The sequence below is a fragment of the Quercus robur genome, chromosome 9 (assembly GCF_932294415.1).
Source record: "Quercus robur chromosome 9, dhQueRobu3.1, whole genome shotgun sequence".
In the NCBI taxonomy this organism is placed as follows: domain Eukaryota; kingdom Viridiplantae; phylum Streptophyta; class Magnoliopsida; order Fagales; family Fagaceae; genus Quercus; species Quercus robur.
Genome location: NC_065542.1, coordinates 56,460,166 through 56,482,167, shown reverse-complemented (window position 1 = coordinate 56,482,167; position 22,002 = coordinate 56,460,166). Strand labels below are relative to the sequence as shown.

Here is a 22,002-nt window from a genome sequence, read left to right as displayed (position 1 = left end):
GTTTTAGTAAAGTGATGGAAAACGATAGTAACTCATAAAATAGTAATATAAAATAGGATTGTTAATTATATTATTATTATTTTATTGATTGATATTTTCATTGATGAATATAGGTTGATACGTTGATACATGTAGTTCAATCAAACAAAATAAGATCACTATGTTGTACTGTAGAGGACTAGTAGCCATATATATATATATATATATTTTTGAGAAAACTAGTAGCTATATTGTTAACTTGTCAGTGATCATCAATTTGCTTTATATTCAATGTAATTTTTATGTCTACATTGCAATTTCAATGCAAGCTTGCATGACAGACATACAAAAAGTAATAAATATTGTACATGTTTGTAAAGAAATGGTAAATATTGTATATTTTTTACAAATGTATACAATATTTGCCACTTTTTTTGTGTGTATACAATATAAATTTACATTATATCGTACAATAAAAAAGAAGAATTTTCCTATTTTTGAAATTAATAATAGTGTTTCTATTATAGTAGTATTTGCCTGAGTAATTAAATTAAGCCATTCACTCATTCTTATAGACTTGTTTATTAATTTTGTCGAATAAAGTATTTTTTTGTCATGATTTTTTTTTTAAGTTAAAATTTTTTTTATTATCTTTGGCTTGGCCTCCTATAAAATATTTTTGACTTTGCCACTAACTATATGGATGCTTATTTGAAATTTGGTTTTTACGTATACTTCGCCCCCCTTAACTTAAAATCCTGGGTTCGTCCCTACTTTCGAAAAAGAAGACAACTCTTCTTGTGTTACAAAATGAAGGAATCTACTTTAAAGTGACTCATGAGTTGAAATTTTCTTATTTCAAGCAAAGAACAAGGATTATATATATATATATATATATATATATAAACACCGTACTCTATTATGATTAGTATGTAATATAAAAAGTACAAAGTTTCCTTCTCTAGACACTATTGTCTTACCATCACTTAAAGGTTGGGATGGAGTAATGCTGTCTACACCACACCGTGGGAGATTTTAAGCAAGAAAAGGAGTAAGTTTGCAATGAAAATAATAGAAAAAAGAAGGCCCATTGATTCCTAGTTCTTGACCTCTTTGGTTCCATTAAACAAGTTGAACATAGGCCCCTAATTGATAAGGGCATTTTCATCTAGTAAGAAAACAGACCTTCCTCATCCATTGGGATGAACAAACTTCGCTCATGGCTCTTCAACCAGCACCCATCCACCTTCTAAGCTGTCCATCGGACATCATCCAGTTAAACTGATGGTTGGCCCATACATAACAACCGTCTGACAGAGGACTAAGTATGCCAACGGAGAGACGTCGGAACCCACGAGACCCTTGCATCACGTACCAGCGAACAGAGTATCCATGTCGACGGACAGATGATCATGTCGACGGATGTGCATGGTGGGTCCCACCTGTTTTTGCTTGTCCCTCGCTTATGAGTCTCTATATAGAAATAACTTGCACGCCACGTTTAAGGACCCAACTCTACGTTTGTATCTTCCCTATATGGGAAGATAAACCCTAAAATCTCGGGACCTTAAACCTAAGATCTTCTCTACAGGGAAAGCTCCTTCATTCACTATATAAGCGCCAAGCCTTTTCCTCTCTTAAGTACGCAGAAAATCCCTAGCTCTCTCACTATAGAGTTCTTGGAGATCTTTCATTCTCTGACTTAACCTTCAGAGGGTCTTTAGCCAGCACCTCACCAGTGCTCTCTGTTGGTTCTTGGTTTCTTGTTCTTCAGGTACACATTGGAGCATTCAAGAACAATCATCTTATTGACGATTTTCGGGCATCATCAATTGGCGCCGTTTATAGGGAATGAGTGATTAGCCATATCACTGCTTCTAAGACAAAAAGTTGCATGGTCCAAACGTGATCGACAGCTACCATTAACCAGGAGACAGGGAACCCCCCCTCCCCACCCCAACGCCTTGGAAAGACAAGTGCAAACCTTAGCAGCGGTAGTTGAGGGGCTTACCCAGCATAACTAGGAGTTTAAGCAATAGTTAAACCAAAGGAATGAATGACGTCCTAAGGATTAGTACGACGAACGAGACAACGAAGAGTACAATGGTAGTCACCTCCTAACGGAAGGCCGACGGGAAAAGGAAGATCAAGAAGAAAGCAACATCCCTAGTAGGTGGGATCAGCATGAAGATACCAAGCACTCGTTGAAACTAAAGAGCAGTGCAATACGCATAGCGCAGGACATGCAGATGATGAAGGAGAAGATGGACATGATGATGAACGCCATAAGGGGATGAGTATCCACCAACCTGGACGAGCTAGTTCAGCAGATTGGCTCACCCTTCACAGCGCAGGTGACTTCCTTCCCTCTTCCAACCAAGTTTTGGATGCCGTAGGTGGAAGCGTACGATGGATCACGGGACCCGCCAAATCATCTGGAATCATTCAAGACCCTTACGTACCTAGAAGGGGTCTTAGATGAGATCATGTGTAGGGCATTCGCCACCACGCTTAAGGGACTGGCTAAAGTATGGTTCAGCAAGTTAGCCCCCAACACCGTCTCTACCTTCAAGGAATTGAGCAGACACTTTTTCACCCACTTCATTGGAGGCTAAAGGTACAAAAGATCTTCGGCAAGCTTGCTAAACATATGTGAGGATGAAAGCTTGAGATCATATGTGACTCGATTCATATTGGAGTAGTCTAACGTGGTTTTTTGAAACAAGTGTTACTCATTTATTGGGTAGGAAATACCAAAATAGATGTTGAGTTGGTATTACCGAAACATGGTATACTTTCTCCCTTAAGAGGTGTATGTTAAAAGAATTAGAAAAATTAAAAATTATAAGGAACGAGTAGTAATATTAAAAATTGTGAAGGACTTGGATAGTCTTTATCCCCTCCACGGTGAACACCACCACTAAATGTCTCTTCTGACCACCCCAGATGACTGATGAGGCACCCAGATCCCAGATCGAAAGAGACTCCCATCCTCTTTTTTGTTTTTTCCCTTTTTTTTCCCCAATGTTAACGCTTATGTTAGCGAACGTTAAGGTTTAGTTTGTTTAACCACAGTTAACTTTGCTATTAGAGTTAAGTTATTCATTTTTAGTTGACGTGGCACATATTAGCCATTGATTTATTTTCAAAGTAATTTGGTAATGAAATGGACCCATATGGCATACACATGATTCCAACCCACACTTGATGGAATAGCTAATTTAGTGACCGTTTGGATCCCACGTCCACATTTAGCATTTTGCGTTTTGCCTTTTTTTTTTTTTTTTTTTTGACCAATGTCTCTTGCACTGTTCATGGGACATGAACAGTGCATTAAGGCAAATGAACACTATTTTCAGCGTGAACAGTAATCCAAAAATTATTTATTTATTTATTTATTGTTTTCAGTTTTCAACAAAATAAGTGGTATTCAAACACACCCTAATGAGCTTGTCTCCGAAGTCTTCATGCCAACCATGTCTCTTAATGAGACTTGATACTAATAGTGTGGAACACATTGAAGGAAGAAGAAAAATTGGCTGAAGAAAACACAAGGACATTCGGCCGAGTGAAGAGAAAATTTGAATTATTCTTTTTTTTTTTTGGTCTAATATCATGTACAAAAGTCAAGGCTTGTGTGCTTGCATTTATTGTGACTTGATGTGAAGCAAGTGGATGGAAGAAAAGAAGAAAAAAGTGAAGAAATAAAAGGAAAGGCCATTTGAACATTTGGTGTTGTTTGACATGATTAATTTTGCCAACTTATTTTACTATTTAGTTTATTTTTGCTACTATTTATGGGTCCCATTGCAGTTTTTGGTATTATTTATAGGTTCCACTGTACTATTTCAGCTAACTTTTACCATTATCTACAGTACTTTCAGCAAAAATTTTTCAGTTTCAGCAAAATAAGTGGATCCCAAACAAATCTTTGGTGCAGAAGAAGTAGAAAAGTGAAGAGAAGTCCCAGTGAGTGAGATTGAGGACAGTGCAGTTTTGGAGGACTGCGTGAGTGAGAGCAAGCAAAAGAGAAGAGAAAAATATAGATAGCAAGAGAAAATTGTGAGAGATTCTTCTACGCAAAAATGCTCGACATTTCTACCGAAGCAACCCCTACCACCGTCCGTCGCTCAATGCTCGATTACTCTAGTAGCTCCACAAAAATCATCTGGGGGATACGCTCTTCTAAAGACGAAGCCAATATGGCTAATGAATCAGCGTGGCTATTCTGACTCCTTGGCACTCTAACTACACTAACTTTTTGGAAACTCAACTAGAGGGATTGGAACAACTTCAAATACTGTAACATGCAGTAATCCTTTGCCTCAATGCTGCCTTTTATCTTACTAACCACCAATCTCAAGTCCGAGAATACTTCTACCTCTTCGTCACGGAGCTTTTGCACTGCCCGTAATCCAGTAATAAGGGCTTCATATTCAGCCTTGTTGTTTGAAGAGCAAAAGCCCAATCTGAGTGACTTTTCCATTCTCAACCCTTTGGGAGACACCATAACAACTCCGACCCCCGACCCCCTTGCATTAGATACACCGTCCACATACATATGCCAGCATTTAACCCTAACTTGACATATTCCAATAAAAGCTCCTTGAGAAGGAGTAAATTCAACCATAAAGTCTGCCAACACCTGGTCCTTATTTGAATTCCTCGGCTTATACTGAAGGTCAAATGTACCCAGTCTTGTCCCCCATTTTGCTATCCTCCCAGTGAAATTCGACCTCCTTAAAAGTGATTGCAAAGGGTACTCGGTCAACACCCACACTGTATGAGCTTGCAAATAATGTAGTAGTTTCCTCATAGCATGCACCAGTGCTAGTGCCATCTTTTCCAATGGCAAATACCAAGTTTCCGCATCCACTAACGTTTTACTGAGGTAAAATACCAGTCTTTGGACTCCCTCCTATTGCCTAAGCAACATCGAACTAATGGCATGGTTGGATACTTCCAAATACATGCATAAGTCCTCTTTGGGCTTAGGTCGGGATAAAATGGGTGGGCTGGCTAGGTAAGACTTTAAATCTTTAAACGCCATGTCATATTCCACAGTCCACTGAAAACCCTTAAACTTCTTCAACAGTTTATAGGATGGTCAGTATCTATCTGTCAATCTTGATACGAACCTATTAAAGATGGCAATCATCCCGATAAGTCTTTGCACTTCTTTAGTGTTGTTAGGAGGGCACAGCTATTGAATAGCTATAATCTGGTCAGGGTTCACCTCTATGCCTCATGTGGTTATCATATAACCCAAAAACTCGTCTGATCCTACTCTAAAGGCACATTTTTCAGCAGGAAGGCGTAACTTGTGCTGCCTCAATATATCAAAGACCTTGACCAAGTCACACACATGCCCTTCACTCTTCTTAGTATTTACTACCATGTCGTCAATGTAAACCTCCATCATTTTACCGATCAAATCCTTGAACATACAGGTGACCATCCGCTGATAAGTAGCCCTTGCATTCTTGAGCCCAAAGGCATCACTGTGTAATGGTAGTTTCCCTCGAGTGTAGTAAAAGATGTTTTCTCCTAATCCTCAGGAGCCAAAGAGATTTGATAGTACCCTTGGAAGGCATCCAAAAAGCTCATTCTCTGGTGTCCAACCGTGGCATTCACTAATTGGTCTATCTTCGATACCAGGGAGATGATCCTTTAGGCATGCTCAGTTAAGGTCGGTGAAATCAACGCAAACTCTTCACTTGCCGTTCTTCTTTTTTACCACCACCGTGTTGGCTAACCATTCAGGAAAAAAACACTTCTTTAATTGCCCCAATCTCTTTAGCTTCTCCACTTCCTCTTTCACTGCCTCCACATGAGGTTTCGTGGACCTCCTCGGTCTTTGTTTCTTTGGTGGGACTAGAGGGTCTACATTTAACTTGTGCACAATAAAAGTCGAGTCGACCTCGGGCACTTCATACGGACTCCATGCGAACACGTCCAAATTCTACACCAATGACAACAAAATTCCCAATCGGTCCTCTACTGATATGCTCTTCCCTATCTGGAAATACATATCGAAATATGGCATAATTCGTACTTGGACCAACTCTTCCGCATTGTCTATGCCTATCAGACCCTTGGTTATCGATAATTACTTTAACTGCTCCCGATTAACTTGGTCTTTTTGCTTAATCTCATGATTTATTGTTGCCATTAAGCACTATCTTGTTATCTTTTGATCGGCCCGAACTATCACGATTCCATATTTCGTAGGCAATTTGATCTTTTGGTGTAGTGTTGAGGGTACCGTCCCCATGGCATGGATCCAAGGACGCCCTAAAATCGCTATGTATGGTGAGTAGCCATTGACCAGAATAAAGTTTACTTCCACCTCTTTTCCTTTGGCTACAACCTTTGCCCCTCGGGCATTACGATTTTCCCATCAAACCCTACAAGTGGGGTGTCATACATACTCAAATCCTCAGGCTTCAGTCCCAACCCCTTATAGAGGTCAGGGTACATGATTTCATCTCCACTCCCTTGATCTACCATAACCCTCTTTACTAGGAATCCACCAATCTGAGAAGTCACCACCAAAGTGTCATCATGTGGCTATGAGGTTCCTTCTAAATCTGCTTCACTAAAAGTGATTGGAACTGAGATCATCCCAGGCCACTTATCAGGTCGATCTGTAACATCTGTTTCAGGCGTAGACATTACACTCAATATTCCCCACTGACTATTCAAGCTCATGCCCTGAGAGATTACATGAATAACCTCAATAACCCCTAAGGGAGGGAGAAGGGTATGGTCACTTTGGCTTCCCAATCCCTGGCCTACGTTTACTCCTTCTTGGTAGACCAAAAACTCCTTGAGATGCCCTACCTTCACTAGCTACTCTAAATGATCTTTCAATACACGGCCTTGCTCGGTGGTGTGACCTTTTTCTCTATGATAAGTACTGTTAGGACATATGCGTTTCACTTGTTAGGAACATATGTCATTATTTTTTGTAATTGGCTAATCCTTTAACAAAACGCACTTTACTTGTAATTGGGTAGATCTAGGATGTGTTTAATACTTCAAGAAACATGTTGTTCAAGTCTACTATTAAATCCATGAAGATTGGACCAAGAAACGAGTGAAGAAAAGCTGTTCATTAAAGCTGGACAGATAGCTCGACACCTGTGGACAAATAGCTCAACAGCTGCTCGACACCTCTCGACAGCTGCGGACAGATAGCTCGACACCTCTTGATAGCTGGTGGATCGATCAAGAAAGCTTCTATCTCCTCGACAACTCCTCGATAGCTTCTCGATAGCTGTATCTATCGAGGTTTAAAGCTCAACACCTACTCGACACCTGCTATCTATCGAGGTTACGGAAATCAGAATTTTTAGATCTGATTTTTGGACCAGGCTTTTGTATTTGTGTAGGGTTTCTTTTCTCATAACCCTAAACCTATATAAGGCTTATTTTAGAGGCCGTCACATAAGAGAATACAAGGAGAACATATGAAAAATGTGATCGGTGCCTTATTCTCTCTGAAAGAAGCTACTGTGTCTTTTGCGCCTTAGGGTTTTGTAACCAAGTGCTTCTTGATCTTCATTGTTTTCTTGATCTTCATTGTTGATGAAGTGAAGAAATTTGCAACCAACATCTTCTTCTAGTTGGTGATTAAGTCGCGTACTGGGATTCACGCAATTGGTTAGTCACGTACTAGGATTTGTGCATCAAAGGATGGCGTTCATATATTGAAGAGTTCAGAGGTTCTAAGGCGGTAGAAAGTTTCTACTGTGAGGTCATCTACGGGGATTGTAGAGTCTAGGGACAAAGGTTTTGTACTAGATCTGAAACTTCTCTTTTCTATAGTGGATTGCTTTTCGAGAAGGTTTCCCCCCAGATTTTTTACTGTGAAGCTGGTTAGTTTCATTGGTTTTCCTAGATCATCATATTTTGTCTTATTTATTTTTTCCGCTACATGTTTTTGACATGATATTGATGTTTGTTTGTTTTAACAAGTTTTATTCATAATAAATCTAATTAACAACTTGGGTTTAAAACTTGTTAATTCTTTCAACTAGGGTCTAAATTTCCCAACAAGTGGTATCAGAGCGAGTACACTCTAATTGGATTAATTTCTTGAGTGTGATCCTTGACCCCCGTTGTCATGAATCGTGGACAATCTCTTTTGATTCCTCCTTTATTTGATGGAACTAATTATACATACTGGAAAGTTTGTATGAAAGCCTTTTTGCAGGCTCTAGGTGAACATGTATGGCAAGCTGTTGAAGTTGGTTGGATTAAGCCAAAGGAAGTGCTGGTGGATTGGGATGATGCAACAATCATAGCGGCAAATTTCAACAGTAGGGCCTTGAATGCTTTATTTTGTGGGGTGACCAATGAAGAATTCAAGAAAATATCATCCACAGAAGTTGCCAAGGAAGCATGGACCATTCTTGAGACCACCTATGAAGGTACCAAGGCAGTAAAGACTGTGAAGCTTCAAAGACTCACTAGTAGTTTTGAAGAAATAAGGATGGAGGAGGATGAGACCTTTGATGAGTTCTATGCTAAACTCAAGGATATTGTGAATTCTGCCTTCAACCTTGGAGAATGTATTGCAGAATCCAAAATTGTTAGGAAAATCCTGAGGTCCTTACCTGAAAGATTCCATGCCAAGATCACTACCATTGAGGAACCAAAGGACATTGATCAAATTCCTTTGACTGAGCTTGTAGGGAACCTTCAAACCTATGAGATGGGATTAGGCTCAATGGGAAAATGTGGAAAGAGTAGAAACTTGGCTCTTAAGGGTATAGAGGAAGAGATTGAGGACTCTAAAGAAGAAGATGAAAGTGAAGATGAAGATGAAGATGAAGATGAAGATGAGGATGAGGATATAACTTTCATAACTGATGAGATTATCAAGCTTCTTCAATTTAAGAAGAAGAATAAGGGCAAACCTCCTAGGAAATCTAAATCCTCTAAGAAGGGCAAGAATGAGAAACTCCTCATCCAATGCCATGAGTGCAAAGGTTTTGGTCATATGAGGATAGAGTGCCCAAACTATCTCATGAAGGAAAAGACCAAGGAATCCAAAGATAAAGGGTTGGTTGCTACTTGGAGTGATACTGAGAATGATTATTCTGATGAGTATGTGGATGAATGTCGTCACGCTATGACCTTTGTTGCCTCAACCGATAAGGTGACTGTGGAGAGTGCTAGTGACAGTGAGGATTCTTCTGATGATGAAGTACCCAAGAAGATGACCCTTCAGGAAGCCTATGATAAGCTATGCATTGAATTCATAAAATCTGAAAAGACTTCTCATTTGTGTAGAAAAGAGCTTAATGAGGTAAAAACTGAAAAGGCTGATCTGTTAGTCAAACTAGATGAGATTACAAGGTTAGTTGAGACTCTTGTTGTAGAGAACACCTCATTAGAAAAAAAGGTCAAAACTCTTGAAGTTGAGTTTAGTCAAGCTAGAACTCAAATAGAGAGGATGTCTAGTGCAAAGCTTGATGAGGTATTGAGTGCTCAAAAGCCTAGTTCTAATAAAACTGGCTTAGGATATGCTGTTTCCTCCAGCCCCTCCTCTTCCATGGCTTCTGGATCAAGGACTGTCTTTGTGCCACAATCTGAGAAAGGTAATAAAGGTATGAAATCCAAAATTGATTTGACTAATTCTAAATCCTTTGTTAGACCTCATGTTTGTCACCATTGTGGTGTTTCTAGACACATTCTTTCTAATTACTTTAAGTTGTATCCTCATAAGCAATTGTTCAAACGGTCACAGGTTTCCTCTCAAGGACCTACACCTTTGTTTGGAGATTTATTAAAAACTTTGAGCTTTTTAACTCAATTTCAGGAGAATCTTAATTCTTCTATGTTCTTTAGTAGGCATATTAGGACACGTGCCTTTTCATCTTCACAGCCAAAGACTCGTGCTGTGTGGGTGAGAAAGGAGCCTAAGACTTAATTGTCTTTTTTGTTTGTCCTCTGCTTTAATTCTTTCTATCTAAAGTAAGACTTTCTTTGCTTGATTTCTTATCTGCTTTTAGAATCATGCTTTCATGCATCTGCACCCTTCTATCATGCCTTCATGCATATGCAGCTTTCTTTCATACTTTCATGTTGTTTGTCTATTTTTGTCTGGTTGTTTAGTCTTTATTTTGTTTGTTTTTCAAATTAAAAAGAGAAAAAAAATATATAAAAACAGTGTGTGTTTGTATACATTGGTACTTGTATACCTTAGATGGTCATTGAAACAAAGTCTTCTAAACTTTGTATCGTTTGTAGCTTAGATGAGCATCTCTATGCACAACTAAGCAAGTGAGCTTTGTGGCTCGTGTTTGTGATGAGTAAGATTAAGTTGTCTCTTATACTTAACACTCATATCACTCTTATTGACGGGAAGGACTAAAAAATCTTGAGAGAAAGGCATAAATAACCATCTCACCACTGTTGCCCGCCAATCATAATATGACACCTGTATGCTTCGGCATAGCAAAAGTGCAATGTCAATGACATTTGTGTGCTTAGGCATAGCAAAATTGGAATGTCAAATATCATTGGGTATTTCTTTTCTCTCTTTAATTTGCCCATGCATGATATGCTTAAAAGAAAAATATGCAAAGAAAAATTAAAAGTAAAAAGATCAAAGTGCTTTAAATATGATTGTAAGAGTGTATTCTAGGAGATGTGGGAGTTATAGGATGTACCTCAAAGGTGATAGTCCCCATCAAACAGTTATGATTGTGTATGAGTTAAAGTGATTTTCTCATATCTCAAATCGTTATAACATGTATACACTTATACAATCTTGCGATGTTTTTCACACACAACACGCAATATTCTTTGCTATTCTTGATTCATGTGTAGGTACAATGTGAATTGGCCATCACAAGGTTTACATGTGTTAATATATGCTCACTAAACTGTCTTAACTTGTTTTTGAAATATAAAATTGGTTAGATTTGTTTAGTGTATGTGTGTGTTTTGCATCTTTCTATTATCTTGTTATCCATAGCATCTTGTTTCATTACATTCATGCATTTATATGGATTTCTTGTGTCCCCTTGATCATCTTTATGTTTCTCGGATGAAACTTTATAGCTTCATGTACCCTTTGTCAATCCTGACAAAAAGGGGGAGAAATTGTGGAGAATATGTAAAACCAGCTCCTTCCAAAACTCGACTAAGGCTCCCTCTGCTCCAAAATAAAACCTACTAACTGAAAGAGTGGAAGGGGTGAGCTACACAGCTCAGTAAAGGTAAGATATATGAGAATTCAATAAGGATACATGTAAATCAGATCATTTCATTCTATGAATATTCGAATAGGAGAACATCTTTTCATGCATAGTATTTAATACTATTCATAATAATAACTTATACGCTCTTCATAGAAAACAATTGTTCTCCTTTTTCTTATTAGGTTAACATTACCAAACCTTTCGGATTAAACTTCTTTCATTTCCTACAAAGTCGCCATATATATATTCTCATTACAAAATAATTATTTTAACTTAAATAAGATAATCGGCAACTTTGTATTAAACTAGAAACATCTTGACTAATAAGAAAACTTTTCTTTATAAACTTCTTCTCATAGAATACTATAACTTTCATGGTCATAAAACTTAACGTTTCATAAAAATAGATATCTGATAACTTTTAAACATAAACTTGTACTTTCATCAGAAACTTTATCTTTATAGCACAACAGAACTTCAGAAACTTTTATCTTTAATGAATAGCTTTCTTTTCATCAGAAACTTCTTATTTTCATGAGAGCTTTTAACTTTTCACAATGCATTTAACAAAATCATTCTCTCATAATTAATAACATAATATAGCTGTTCATAAATAACTTATTGGTTAGCCCATATCTAATAAGTCTATACTTATTTGAGAGGCTTCTAGCACCACGGTGCTAGGCATCCAACATTCCCCACAATGCCAGGTATTCCCGAGATTACATCATAATACATATCTTCCAACCATGGGGGTAGGTTGGCTTCCCCCACAAGTTGGTCGTAACCAACAAGGGGCGGGTACAGCAGAGCCAGTCCCACTTAATGGCCAATCATATAACATTTTCCATGGAAGACCAGTAATTAACCCCTACTGACAGAGTTTAGATCACCAGAGGACATAACCCGAAAACATTTCATACTTTACATCATACTGAAATTTCTTATTTTGCATAACATTTCATGATAATACCATTTCCATTCTTTTCTTTAAACATCATATTCGTGGAAATTAGTAATGGCATCAATATGCTTAAATCATATACATAAGATTTCGAAAGCTCACGAACATATCTTTGTCAGAATAATGATTATATGTCATATCTCTAATAAAAAACCTTTTAATGCATAATATACTTTAAAATAATCTCATGACTTACCAAATGCCCATATAACTTATCCCTTACCTGAAAGCAGAGGAGCCGAGAGCCTACAATCGAAGGAGCTTAGACTTGGATACTGGTAACACCTAAACCATAAGTCAAAGCTTATTACTATCCATAATTTCCTTGTCATAGACTTACACATTCAAGTCAAAGCCTATTTCTTAGAATCAAGGAAATCATAATCCCACCTCAACGAGGTTCCCACAAAAAAAAATACATTCCTCAACAACGAGTACAAAATCCTAGAGAAACCAACATTCTTATATTAATCCCATATCTCTAGAAGAGCTAACTTTATTTCAAAAGGTGCTTTGAGGTTAGGGCAATAATTCATGCATAAATATAAAATCTTTTAAGCATGGTCATGTAACTATATACATTCATATGGTAACATATAACACGTCAGACAAAACAACTTCATAAATACAACTGTTGCATGGTTTAGAACCCCTTCCTTTGAGTACTAAACCTCAAAATAAGTTACACAAAATTAATCTATGATCGAGACATACCAAAAGATAATCACATTAAATTATAGCTCAAAACATTCACCCTAACTTGAGAATTAAATCCACAAAGTCAGGTGTAGCATATGCTGTTCACTGCTCATTTCAGCAGCATATGCTCCATTTGTAAAATACAAACGGACTGTCCACACACATCCAATTGTCATGAAATTTTACATAACTACTCCCCTGTATGTTCAGTATAAACCATAAAAATTTCGGAGTCAAAGAATAAACCCATGATTTACTAAAAATCACACAAGACAGCATACTCAAATCTGTCCTGACAGAATTTCTTGCAACTTAAAAATTAAACCATTATTTTTATGTTCATCCAAATTCTGTGAGACCACTTCCATAACAACCATGTGTGTCTTAGAATTCATAAAAACTACTCCTAGCATCCTAATTCACAGAATATGATTTAATACATATTTTTCTTGTTGTAAACCTCGAATCTGTCACAGAGACAGCTTCAGTACATATTCTTACAAAATCATCAACAAATAGCAATAGGCCTTAATTTCATTTGGGTATTTTTATACCTATAGTATACATATTAAAATATGTTAATAAGCATTTAATTGATCACAATATCATCAAACTTTCAATCACTAAAACAGAATCATAGTTCAGCCTCTAAAATCAGGATAGAGGATAAGGAAATAGAAATAAACAAATGAAGTTTTGATTACTTACCCCCAACAATTTGAGGCTGAAATTTTAGTGTTAACCCTTTAATTTCTTCTTTAGAGAGGGATATTTTGCTTTGGTGAGGGAGAGAAGGCTGCCATGTAAGAAGTGGAGAAGAAAGAAACAAGAAGAAAGAAAGAGGAATAGAGAAAGAAGAAAAGGAGCTGCTGGACTTCAGATGCAGCCAAGAAAATAACAAAAGTGAGAAGACTTTTGGGGCACAAAAGAAGATAAGAGATGTGGAAAATTTGGGGTGGATACTATATGGCTAGGGAAAGAAAAATCACACCCACTTTTCCAATTTTCTTGCATTCACACTCACACCTTTCTACAAAATAATTTCTTGCATTCACACTCACACTTTTCTACAAAAATAATATCACTTTGCATATACATATATATATATATATATATATATCCTTACCTTTATAAAGTTATATCCATCACATTAAAAGAGCATATATATTCTATAATATCACAATATCAAAGCTTCATGCACTTAAAAGTAATTAAGACAATAACATGCATATAAACCCATTAAATTGTACACTTAATTAAACACCAACAATTATATATTTAATAACTTAAACCACTTGATATAATTTTGTACATACTTAGTATATATTTAAAATACCGATAGTCATTCAGTTATGTATAATCTTTACAATTCTTATTCAATGGCATTATAAAATAATATGTTTATTAAATACTCTTTATATTAATTTTAAAAAGTAAGTGGCTTAAAAATAATAATTAACCACTCCAACACATAGTTTAATTATAAAATTGGGTCGGGGTGTTACATGCTTACTTCCTTGTTCTTGTACACCGGTCTTGTGACCATGTTTACATACATTGTGCATATCTTTGATATATATATGATGATGTATGTTTTCTTCACCTATCCTTACATGTGTTGTTTCTTTTCTATCTTTATACACATGTTTCTACGTGTATGCAATCTATTATTTCTATCTCACACTAAGATGCCTTGATGAGTTTTGTTTAAACTGTTTTAGAAATACAGGTTGTGAAAGTCTATTTGCTATAAACTCTCTTCTTGCAAAGTTTTTCAAGAGTTTGTGTTAGGATAGATTTTATTGTATTCAACAAGTGAATATGAGTTGAGTGATTTATGACTTCTCTCATATGTTCATTTATTTGTTGTGGTTTTGTCACGGATTGCCAAAGGGGGAGATTGTTAGGACATATGTGTATCACTTGTTAGGAACATATGTCATTATTTTATGTAATTAGCTAATCCTTTGACAAAACGCACTTTACTTGTGATTGGGTAGATCTGGATGTGTTGAATACTTCAAGAAACATGTTGTTCAAGTCTAGTATTAAAACCATGAAGATTGGACCAAGAAACAAGTGAAGAAAAGTTGTTCATTAAAGCTGAACAGATAGCTCGACACCTGCGAACAGATAACTCGACAGCTGCTCGACACCTCTTGACAGCTGCAGACAGATAGCTCGACACCTCCCGATAGCTAGTGGATCGATCGAGAAAGCTTTTGTCTCCTCGACAGCTCCTTGATAGCTTCTCGATAGCTGTATCTATCAAGGTTTAAAGCTCGACACCTGCTATCTATCGAGGTTACGGAAATCAGAATTTTCAAATTTGATTTTTGGGCCAGGCTTTTGTATTTGTGTCGGGTTTCTTTTCTCACAACCCTAGACCTATATAAGGCTTATTTTAGAGGCCGTCACATAAGAGAATACAAGGAGAACATATGAAAAAGGTGACCGGTGCCTTATTCTCTCTGAAAGAAGCTACTGCATCTTTTGCACCTTAGGGTTTTGTAACCAAGTGCTTCTTGATCTTCATTGTTGATGAAGTGAAGAACTTTGCAGCCAACATCTTCTTCTAATTGGTGATTAAGTCGCGTATTGGGATTCGCGTAATTGGTTAGTCACGTACTAGAATTTGTGCATCAAAGGGTGACGTTCATATATTGAAGAGTTCAGAGGTTCTAAAGTGGTAGAAGGTTTCTGCTGTGAGTTCATCTACGGGGATTGTAGAGTCTAGGGACAAAGGTTTTGTACTAGATTTGAAACTTCTCTTTTCTATAGTGGATTGCTTTTCGAGAAGATTTCCCCCCAGGTTTTTTACTGTGAAACAGGTTGGTTTCATTGGTTTTCCTGGGTCATCATATCTTGTCTTATTTATTTTTTCCGCTGCATGTTTTTGACATGATATTGATGTTTGTTTGTTTTAACAAGTTTTATTCATAATAAATCTAATTAACAACTTGTAAGGTGAAAAATTAATAAGGAGAAAAATAGGTAAAGGGAGATAAAGTGTCGGAAATAGGTGGATCATGTGGCTACAAATGTGACTTAACAAAAACATAACAATAATAAATGATATACTTCAGCTTTTAGATATATATATATATATATATACATATAAATAGACATATAATTTATCAACTTAGTCTTACCGTATTTATATACCAGTAGTGTATAGATCTTATGCTCATGTGAATAGAATCATTCTTCTTCACTTAATTCACTCTTCATTTTTATCTTTGTTTTCTTCTTCTTCTGGTTCTGCACCTTCTGCTTTTGTGATACAAACCTCTGTACACTTTCAATAGGATCTGTGGTTTAAAAGCAGAGAAGCCCACATTTAGGAGTCTCAATCATTTATATTTTAGATAAGAATTGGCTAGTCTAGCCATTTCATTAAAGAAAATACAGAAAAGCTCATTAGTTTTACACATCCAAGCAAGTAGCAACTATGAACAATTAATAGTATTTACTTCTAAAAACAAAAAGATGCAATCTAATCCCAAACGCACCCCTAAATACTAAAAAACTTTCACACACAACTTCTCAAACAAGCTACTTATGAATTTCCTATCTAGCTTCTGGCATAGTTATAGTAACTGCATTCTCTATGTTAGATTCTTCATCTCTTAATATTGCACTTGAATTGCTGGGACTTCTTTCTATGAAGAAACCAGGCTGTTTAGGCTGGGGCAAAATTGCTTCCTCATTTGTTAACATAGAATTCACACAAGACATTATTGGCCTATCTTCAGGAAAATTTTGAACACATAGCAAACCAACTTGAATACATCTCAAGATTTGAGATCTTGAATGTGAATCCTCCAAACATGTATACGATAGTTCCAAGGCCTTGCCCTCCTTCCACAGCAACCATGCCTAGCACAATTACAATACAGATACTCACATAATCCACCAAAAAGGAGAGAGAGAGAGAGAGAGAGAGAGAGAGAGAGAGAGAGAGAGAGTTTTCCAATTACATGTCCCAAAAGGTTATGATGGTGATTTGGATGAAAAAAATTTCTGATTTTCATGGCACTCACTATCTCTAACATAAGCACACCCATGCTAAACACATCAGATTTCACTGAAAATCTTCCATCAACTGCATACTCAGGAGACATGTAGCCGCTGCATGAAACCATCAAATAAGCTTTATTATCATTATTGTTGTTACTGATAACTTAAATTTCAATACGTCTTTAACATATCACCTCACCCTTACACCATGTTTTAAGGGAATGAGGGGTACTTTGAGTCAAAGCACATTGATTAAATATTTGCTACAATTTGAAAAACAAAAATCTAGTACCAATTTTATATTACTTACTATGTTCCAACAACTCTATCTGTCTTCACTTCACTTTCATCCCCTACAAAAGTTCTTGCTAAGCCAAAATCTGATATTTTTGGGTTTAAGTTGATATCTAATAAAATATTGCTTGCTTTCAGATCTCTGTGGATGACTTGAAGTCTAGAGTCCTGGTGAAGATAGAGAAGTCCTCGCACAATCCCGATAATAATGTCAAAACGCTTTGGCCATGCTAGTAGAGTATCATTTTGTTCTGCATACAATTTTTGCCCTTGTTACCACGATTGCATCTATGTCTATTTTTAGTTCTTTTTGTGAACTTCTTTTGAAAATCAATTGGAGGATTCTATTCAAATACATAATAGACAAGACACTCAGGCACGCAACATTTAAAAGATGGAAAGTAATTATAATACATAAAGGGTCAAGAGAATCATACCAAAAATGAAACAATCCAAGCTTTTGTTGGGCATGTACTCATAGATTAACATCTTTTCATCTCCTTGAACACAGTAGCCTAAAAGCTTGACAAGATTCTTATGTTGAAGTTTGGCAATGAGAACAACTTCATTCTCGAACTCTTCAAGACCTTGTCTTGAATTCTTTGATAGCCTCTTCACTGCAATATCTTGTCCGTTACATAGATGTCCCTGCAAATCATCAGTTAAAGATGAATCTTTCCATCTAAATTTGTATAGTATCACCATAAATTTTTTGACCTGTAATTAAATCAGAATCCTTTTTACCTTATAAACAGGACCAAATCCACCTGCCCCAATCACATTTGCAGGAGAGAATTTGTTTGTTGCTGTAGCAACCGTTGTGAAATTAAATAATGGTACGTCTACATCTTCTTTCTTTCTTTCACCTATTGAACCCATATATAACCTTTTCAGGAATTGCTTTTAATTTTAGTCTTTGTACAGTTTATCATGCTCATTTAAAATCTAGCTTTAATATGAGCAAGGATGGAAGAGTGTGTGTGTATATATATATTGAAAAAATGGATGGGTATACTTACGTCTTCTATTTGTTTTCTTCCAAGTTAAACGCCAAAGCAACCCCAAAGTAAGCAATCCAGAAATGATTGATGCTGTTATGATGACCACCTCCCCTTTCTTCTTGTTTAATTTGCGGATTGATCCTAGATCAGACAGCAATTAAGTAATTGTTTCATTTTTTTTTTTTTTTAAGTTTTATGTTTCTTTCTGGTAGAAGTATTAGATCATTGATTATAGTCCCTGCATGTACTATAAGTCAGTTGAGCGTGTGTGAGCTAATTCCATGATAAATTTACTTGTAATTTTTAAGTTTTGTACTTGTAATGTGATTGTGGTAATGAGGGCTAAAGGTTGACGGATCTTCTCATTGTACAAGACTAACAAACTCGGTCGAGCGAGATTCGAGGCTTGGTTGTGTGAGATGGTTGATTCAGACAGAAACTCTCCATAGACAGTTGACCGAGACCTCATTATGGAAATTCTGTTATTTTCTTTCAAGGCTGCTTTGGTAGCCACACTAAGCCTAAACCCGACTTGTATAAAAACCTTTTTCAACCCTAATCCTTTGAGAAGGAAGACAACCACAGTAAAACATAGAAAAACCTAGAGATGGCTAATATTTGTCTTCCAATTCTCTCCCAGTGAACATCCTATAGAGGTTGACTCTTTAGAGACAAAGATCACCTTAACTGTGTTGGAGTTGCTACTAAAACCATAGAGACTACATCAAATCTTCAAGAAGCTTTGGAGTGAATAAGAGATTGGTTTTACAGTAGATGGATTGACTTGTGGTTCCAAGTGACTGAAGGACAAGGCATGAGTCTGAAGTTGATAGCAGGAGTGAGGAGATTGGGTGCACTTCATGTACTTGTACATATAAAGTCTAGTAAGCATAGTATATACCGCAACAACCTTCATATTTGATTTGATTTACCTATTGGTTTTTCACTCCGTGAACAGATGCTCTTTCCTATGTATGTGCAAGGGCATATTCAGGAATTTTAACTTGAGGAGACCAAATTGCAATATTGATAAAATAATCATAATTCATAAATCTATAAATACAAAATTATCAACTTAATAAATTGTCATATTGTCATATACTTAAACACTAATGAAAATACAAAAAAAGGGTCTAGTTCACTATATACATATACAGAATTTTGCAAACTATCATATATTTTATGCACCACCAACCCAACATATATATATATATATATATATAACCGAAACTTTTGACTTTTTGTTGACTTCTTCAGACCTTGCCACATCATCTTTATTTTTTAAAAACAAAATTATTTATTGAGTATTATTATATCTAGTTACTTAGATAACTTGCACATAACTTTTTTTTGAGAAAAATTGCACGGAACTTTAAACATGTGTTTGGTTGGCAATATATATTTTATGAGCAAGACTTAGGTACAGTACTTAGTTGCTGTTTCTTAGGTTCCCCTTTTAATATTCTGCCATATGGATTTTTTCTCAAAAGAAGGAAGTGTATTTTTTAGTTAAGTAACCACATGGCTGAATCTTAAGAGGGGAACCTAAGGAACAATACCTAAGGTACTGTACTAAAGTTAATATATATAAAACCGAAACTTTTGATTTTTTGTTGAGCTCTCCAGAGCTTGCCACATCATCATTATTTTTTTTAAACAAAATTATTTATTGAGTATTATTATTACATATAATTACTTAGATGACTTCCTCAAAACTTTCTTTTGAGAAGAATTGCATGGAACTTTAAACATGTGTCTGGTTGGCAATATAATTTTTATGAGCAAGACTTAGGTACAATATTTAGGTATTGTTCTTTATGTTCCCCTTTTAAAATTCTACTATGGAGATTTTTTCTCATGAGAAGGAATTGTATTTTTTAAGAGAGGAACCTAAGGAACGGCACTTAGGGTACTATACCTAAGTTTTGTCTATATTTTATTATATCTACATTATCCATCTAAAAGTTGAAAGAGATTTTGTGTTGATAAAGTAACTGTGGGGTTGGGTTTATCGAATTAGATCAAGCTCACAAAACATCAATTATTCATTTAACAATGAATTGTATGAATTTTTTTTTTATGTCCTTATAATATAAAACCAAAGTTTTTTACTTTTTAGTGACCTTTTAAAATTTTGACATATTAGCTTTGCAAGCTTCACAAATTTACACCTCATTATAATTAATTTTACTTATTAATTTTATTAATTAGACTCATGTTAGGACTCCTCTCTTCCCATCTCAAAACCCTAAATATAACTTGGTAAGGAAGTTGATTCTTCAACAAGAACAAATCCTGTTGTATAAAGGCCACCTAATCGCTTTTAATTTTGAACTCGATTGTCTTATTAATAATAGAGTCTATGAATTGCAGTGTTGCACAGTCATCCACAAATAACATCCATGCAAGGGCTTGATATTCTTCGGCATAACCCTAAATCAATGTTGAAAGGTTGTGTTTTACAACCATCTAATCTTGGTAACTAAATCCTGCACCTATGATTGTTTATGATTTTTTTTTTTCATGGTATATAGTTTAAACCCATTAAAACTAATTTCTTGACTATATTTCATGGTTTTTTTTTTCCCTTTACTTTTTCTTTCAAGGTTGCTAGGAACACAACCTCACAGATGATTTTTTTTCATTGTTTAAAGTTTAGACTCATTAAAATTTAAAACTTATTACTTTACGGGTTTGTGTATTTTTTTTCTTTTTCTTATTTTTCTCTTTTGAATAGTCATATATTTTTGGCTTTTTGGAAGTTTTAACATCTAAATTTTTGTGTTAGTTTTTGCAGTATTTGAACATGTTTAGCAGATTTCAACAACTATACCATATATTATTCTTTTGAAGGTAATCAATTTTTCTTTTTATATTTCTCTATTGTATAATCATATATATATATATATATATTTATTGTTTTGTTTCAATAATTTATAGGAATTAAATCTTATGATTCTTTAATATTTTTTGGCCTTTCGAAATTTTTGTCATTTGAATTTTTGAGTTATATTTTTGCAATATCTAAAACTATCTGGAAAATTTTAATGACTGTAGCCATGAATTATTATTTTGAGTGTAACACATCCTTTTCTTATATTCCTCTATTGTGTAGTCACACACACACATATATATTTTCTACAATATGTAGGCTCTTAATCTTTTGATTCTTCTCAATAGTTATAGGCTTATAGTCATGAATTATTCTTTTGAATGTAACCATCTTTCTCTTATATTTCCCTATTGTGTAGTCATATATATTTTGTTTTGTTTCAATAATTTTTAATCAATGAATCTTCTAATTCTTTAATATTTTTTGAAAGTCATTGCACGTTCACACAATGACTTCTTCATCAAATTGTAACACAAATTGAAGTTGTACAACAGCAATTCATGCCATGGTGTAGTTTCGTACTCAATTTAAGATTTTATAAAATCATTTTAGTCTACCACACAAACAAGTAGGTTCCCATGCATAGCATGGGTTAGCGACTAGTTATCCATAATATTGAAATTTCCTTATTTTTTTTAATGAATTATTCAGCACCAAATTTAAAATTTAAAAAAAAATGATGATATGGAGAGAGATATAATACATTATCATATAGCAATACAAAAAATTGAACAACATATTCTTAATAAACAAAGCATATTCATAAACTATATATATATATATATATATAGCAAAGCATAAATCTAAATGCCCATGTGGTGTTAAAGAAACAAACAAACTTGAAATGTTGAGGTTTAATTACTTTCTTGACGGCTATAACAAAAAAAAAAAAAAAAAAAAAACAACAACAACAACAACAAGGAGAAGAAAGAACTC

The 22,002-nt window shown here is 35.3% G+C and overlaps 2 protein-coding genes and 1 long non-coding RNA gene across 11 annotated transcripts in view; all 3 read right to left on the bottom strand.

Annotated features, from left to right (window-relative positions):
- Positions 1–22,002, bottom strand: part of LOC126699215 (uncharacterized) — a 90,429-nt gene that overhangs the window by 20,235 nt on the left and 48,192 nt on the right. The gene's annotated exons all lie outside the window — the stretch shown is intronic.
- The window catches only part of LOC126699214 (G-type lectin S-receptor-like serine/threonine-protein kinase At4g27290), a 68,422-nt gene that overhangs the window by 44,495 nt on the left and 1,925 nt on the right, over positions 1–22,002 (bottom strand). Inside the window, exons 2-7 of one of the 9 annotated variants that reach the window (XM_050396912.1) lie at positions 18,192–18,314; positions 17,917–18,038; positions 17,610–17,820; positions 17,189–17,423; positions 16,839–16,989; positions 16,500–16,737 (exon numbers count right to left, since the gene is read on the bottom strand). The exons of 6 other annotated variants lie outside the window; for them this stretch is intronic. In XM_050396912.1, coding sequence (XP_050252869.1) covers positions 16,500–16,737; positions 16,839–16,989; positions 17,189–17,423; positions 17,610–17,820; positions 17,917–18,038; positions 18,192–18,314 — 1,080 coding nt within the window. The remainder of the gene's footprint in view (positions 1–16,499; positions 16,738–16,838; positions 16,990–17,188; positions 17,424–17,609; positions 17,821–17,916; positions 18,039–18,191; positions 18,315–22,002) is intronic. 2 more of the 9 variants (XM_050396911.1, XM_050396915.1) reach the window with 2 other exon arrangements.
- On the bottom strand, positions 10,696–13,809 carry LOC126699220 (uncharacterized). The gene is made up of 3 exons (XR_007646718.1): positions 13,567–13,809; positions 12,383–12,444; positions 10,696–11,173 (listed from the first exon to the last, which is right to left on the bottom strand). It is a non-coding gene; the product is annotated as an uncharacterized LOC126699220 (long non-coding RNA).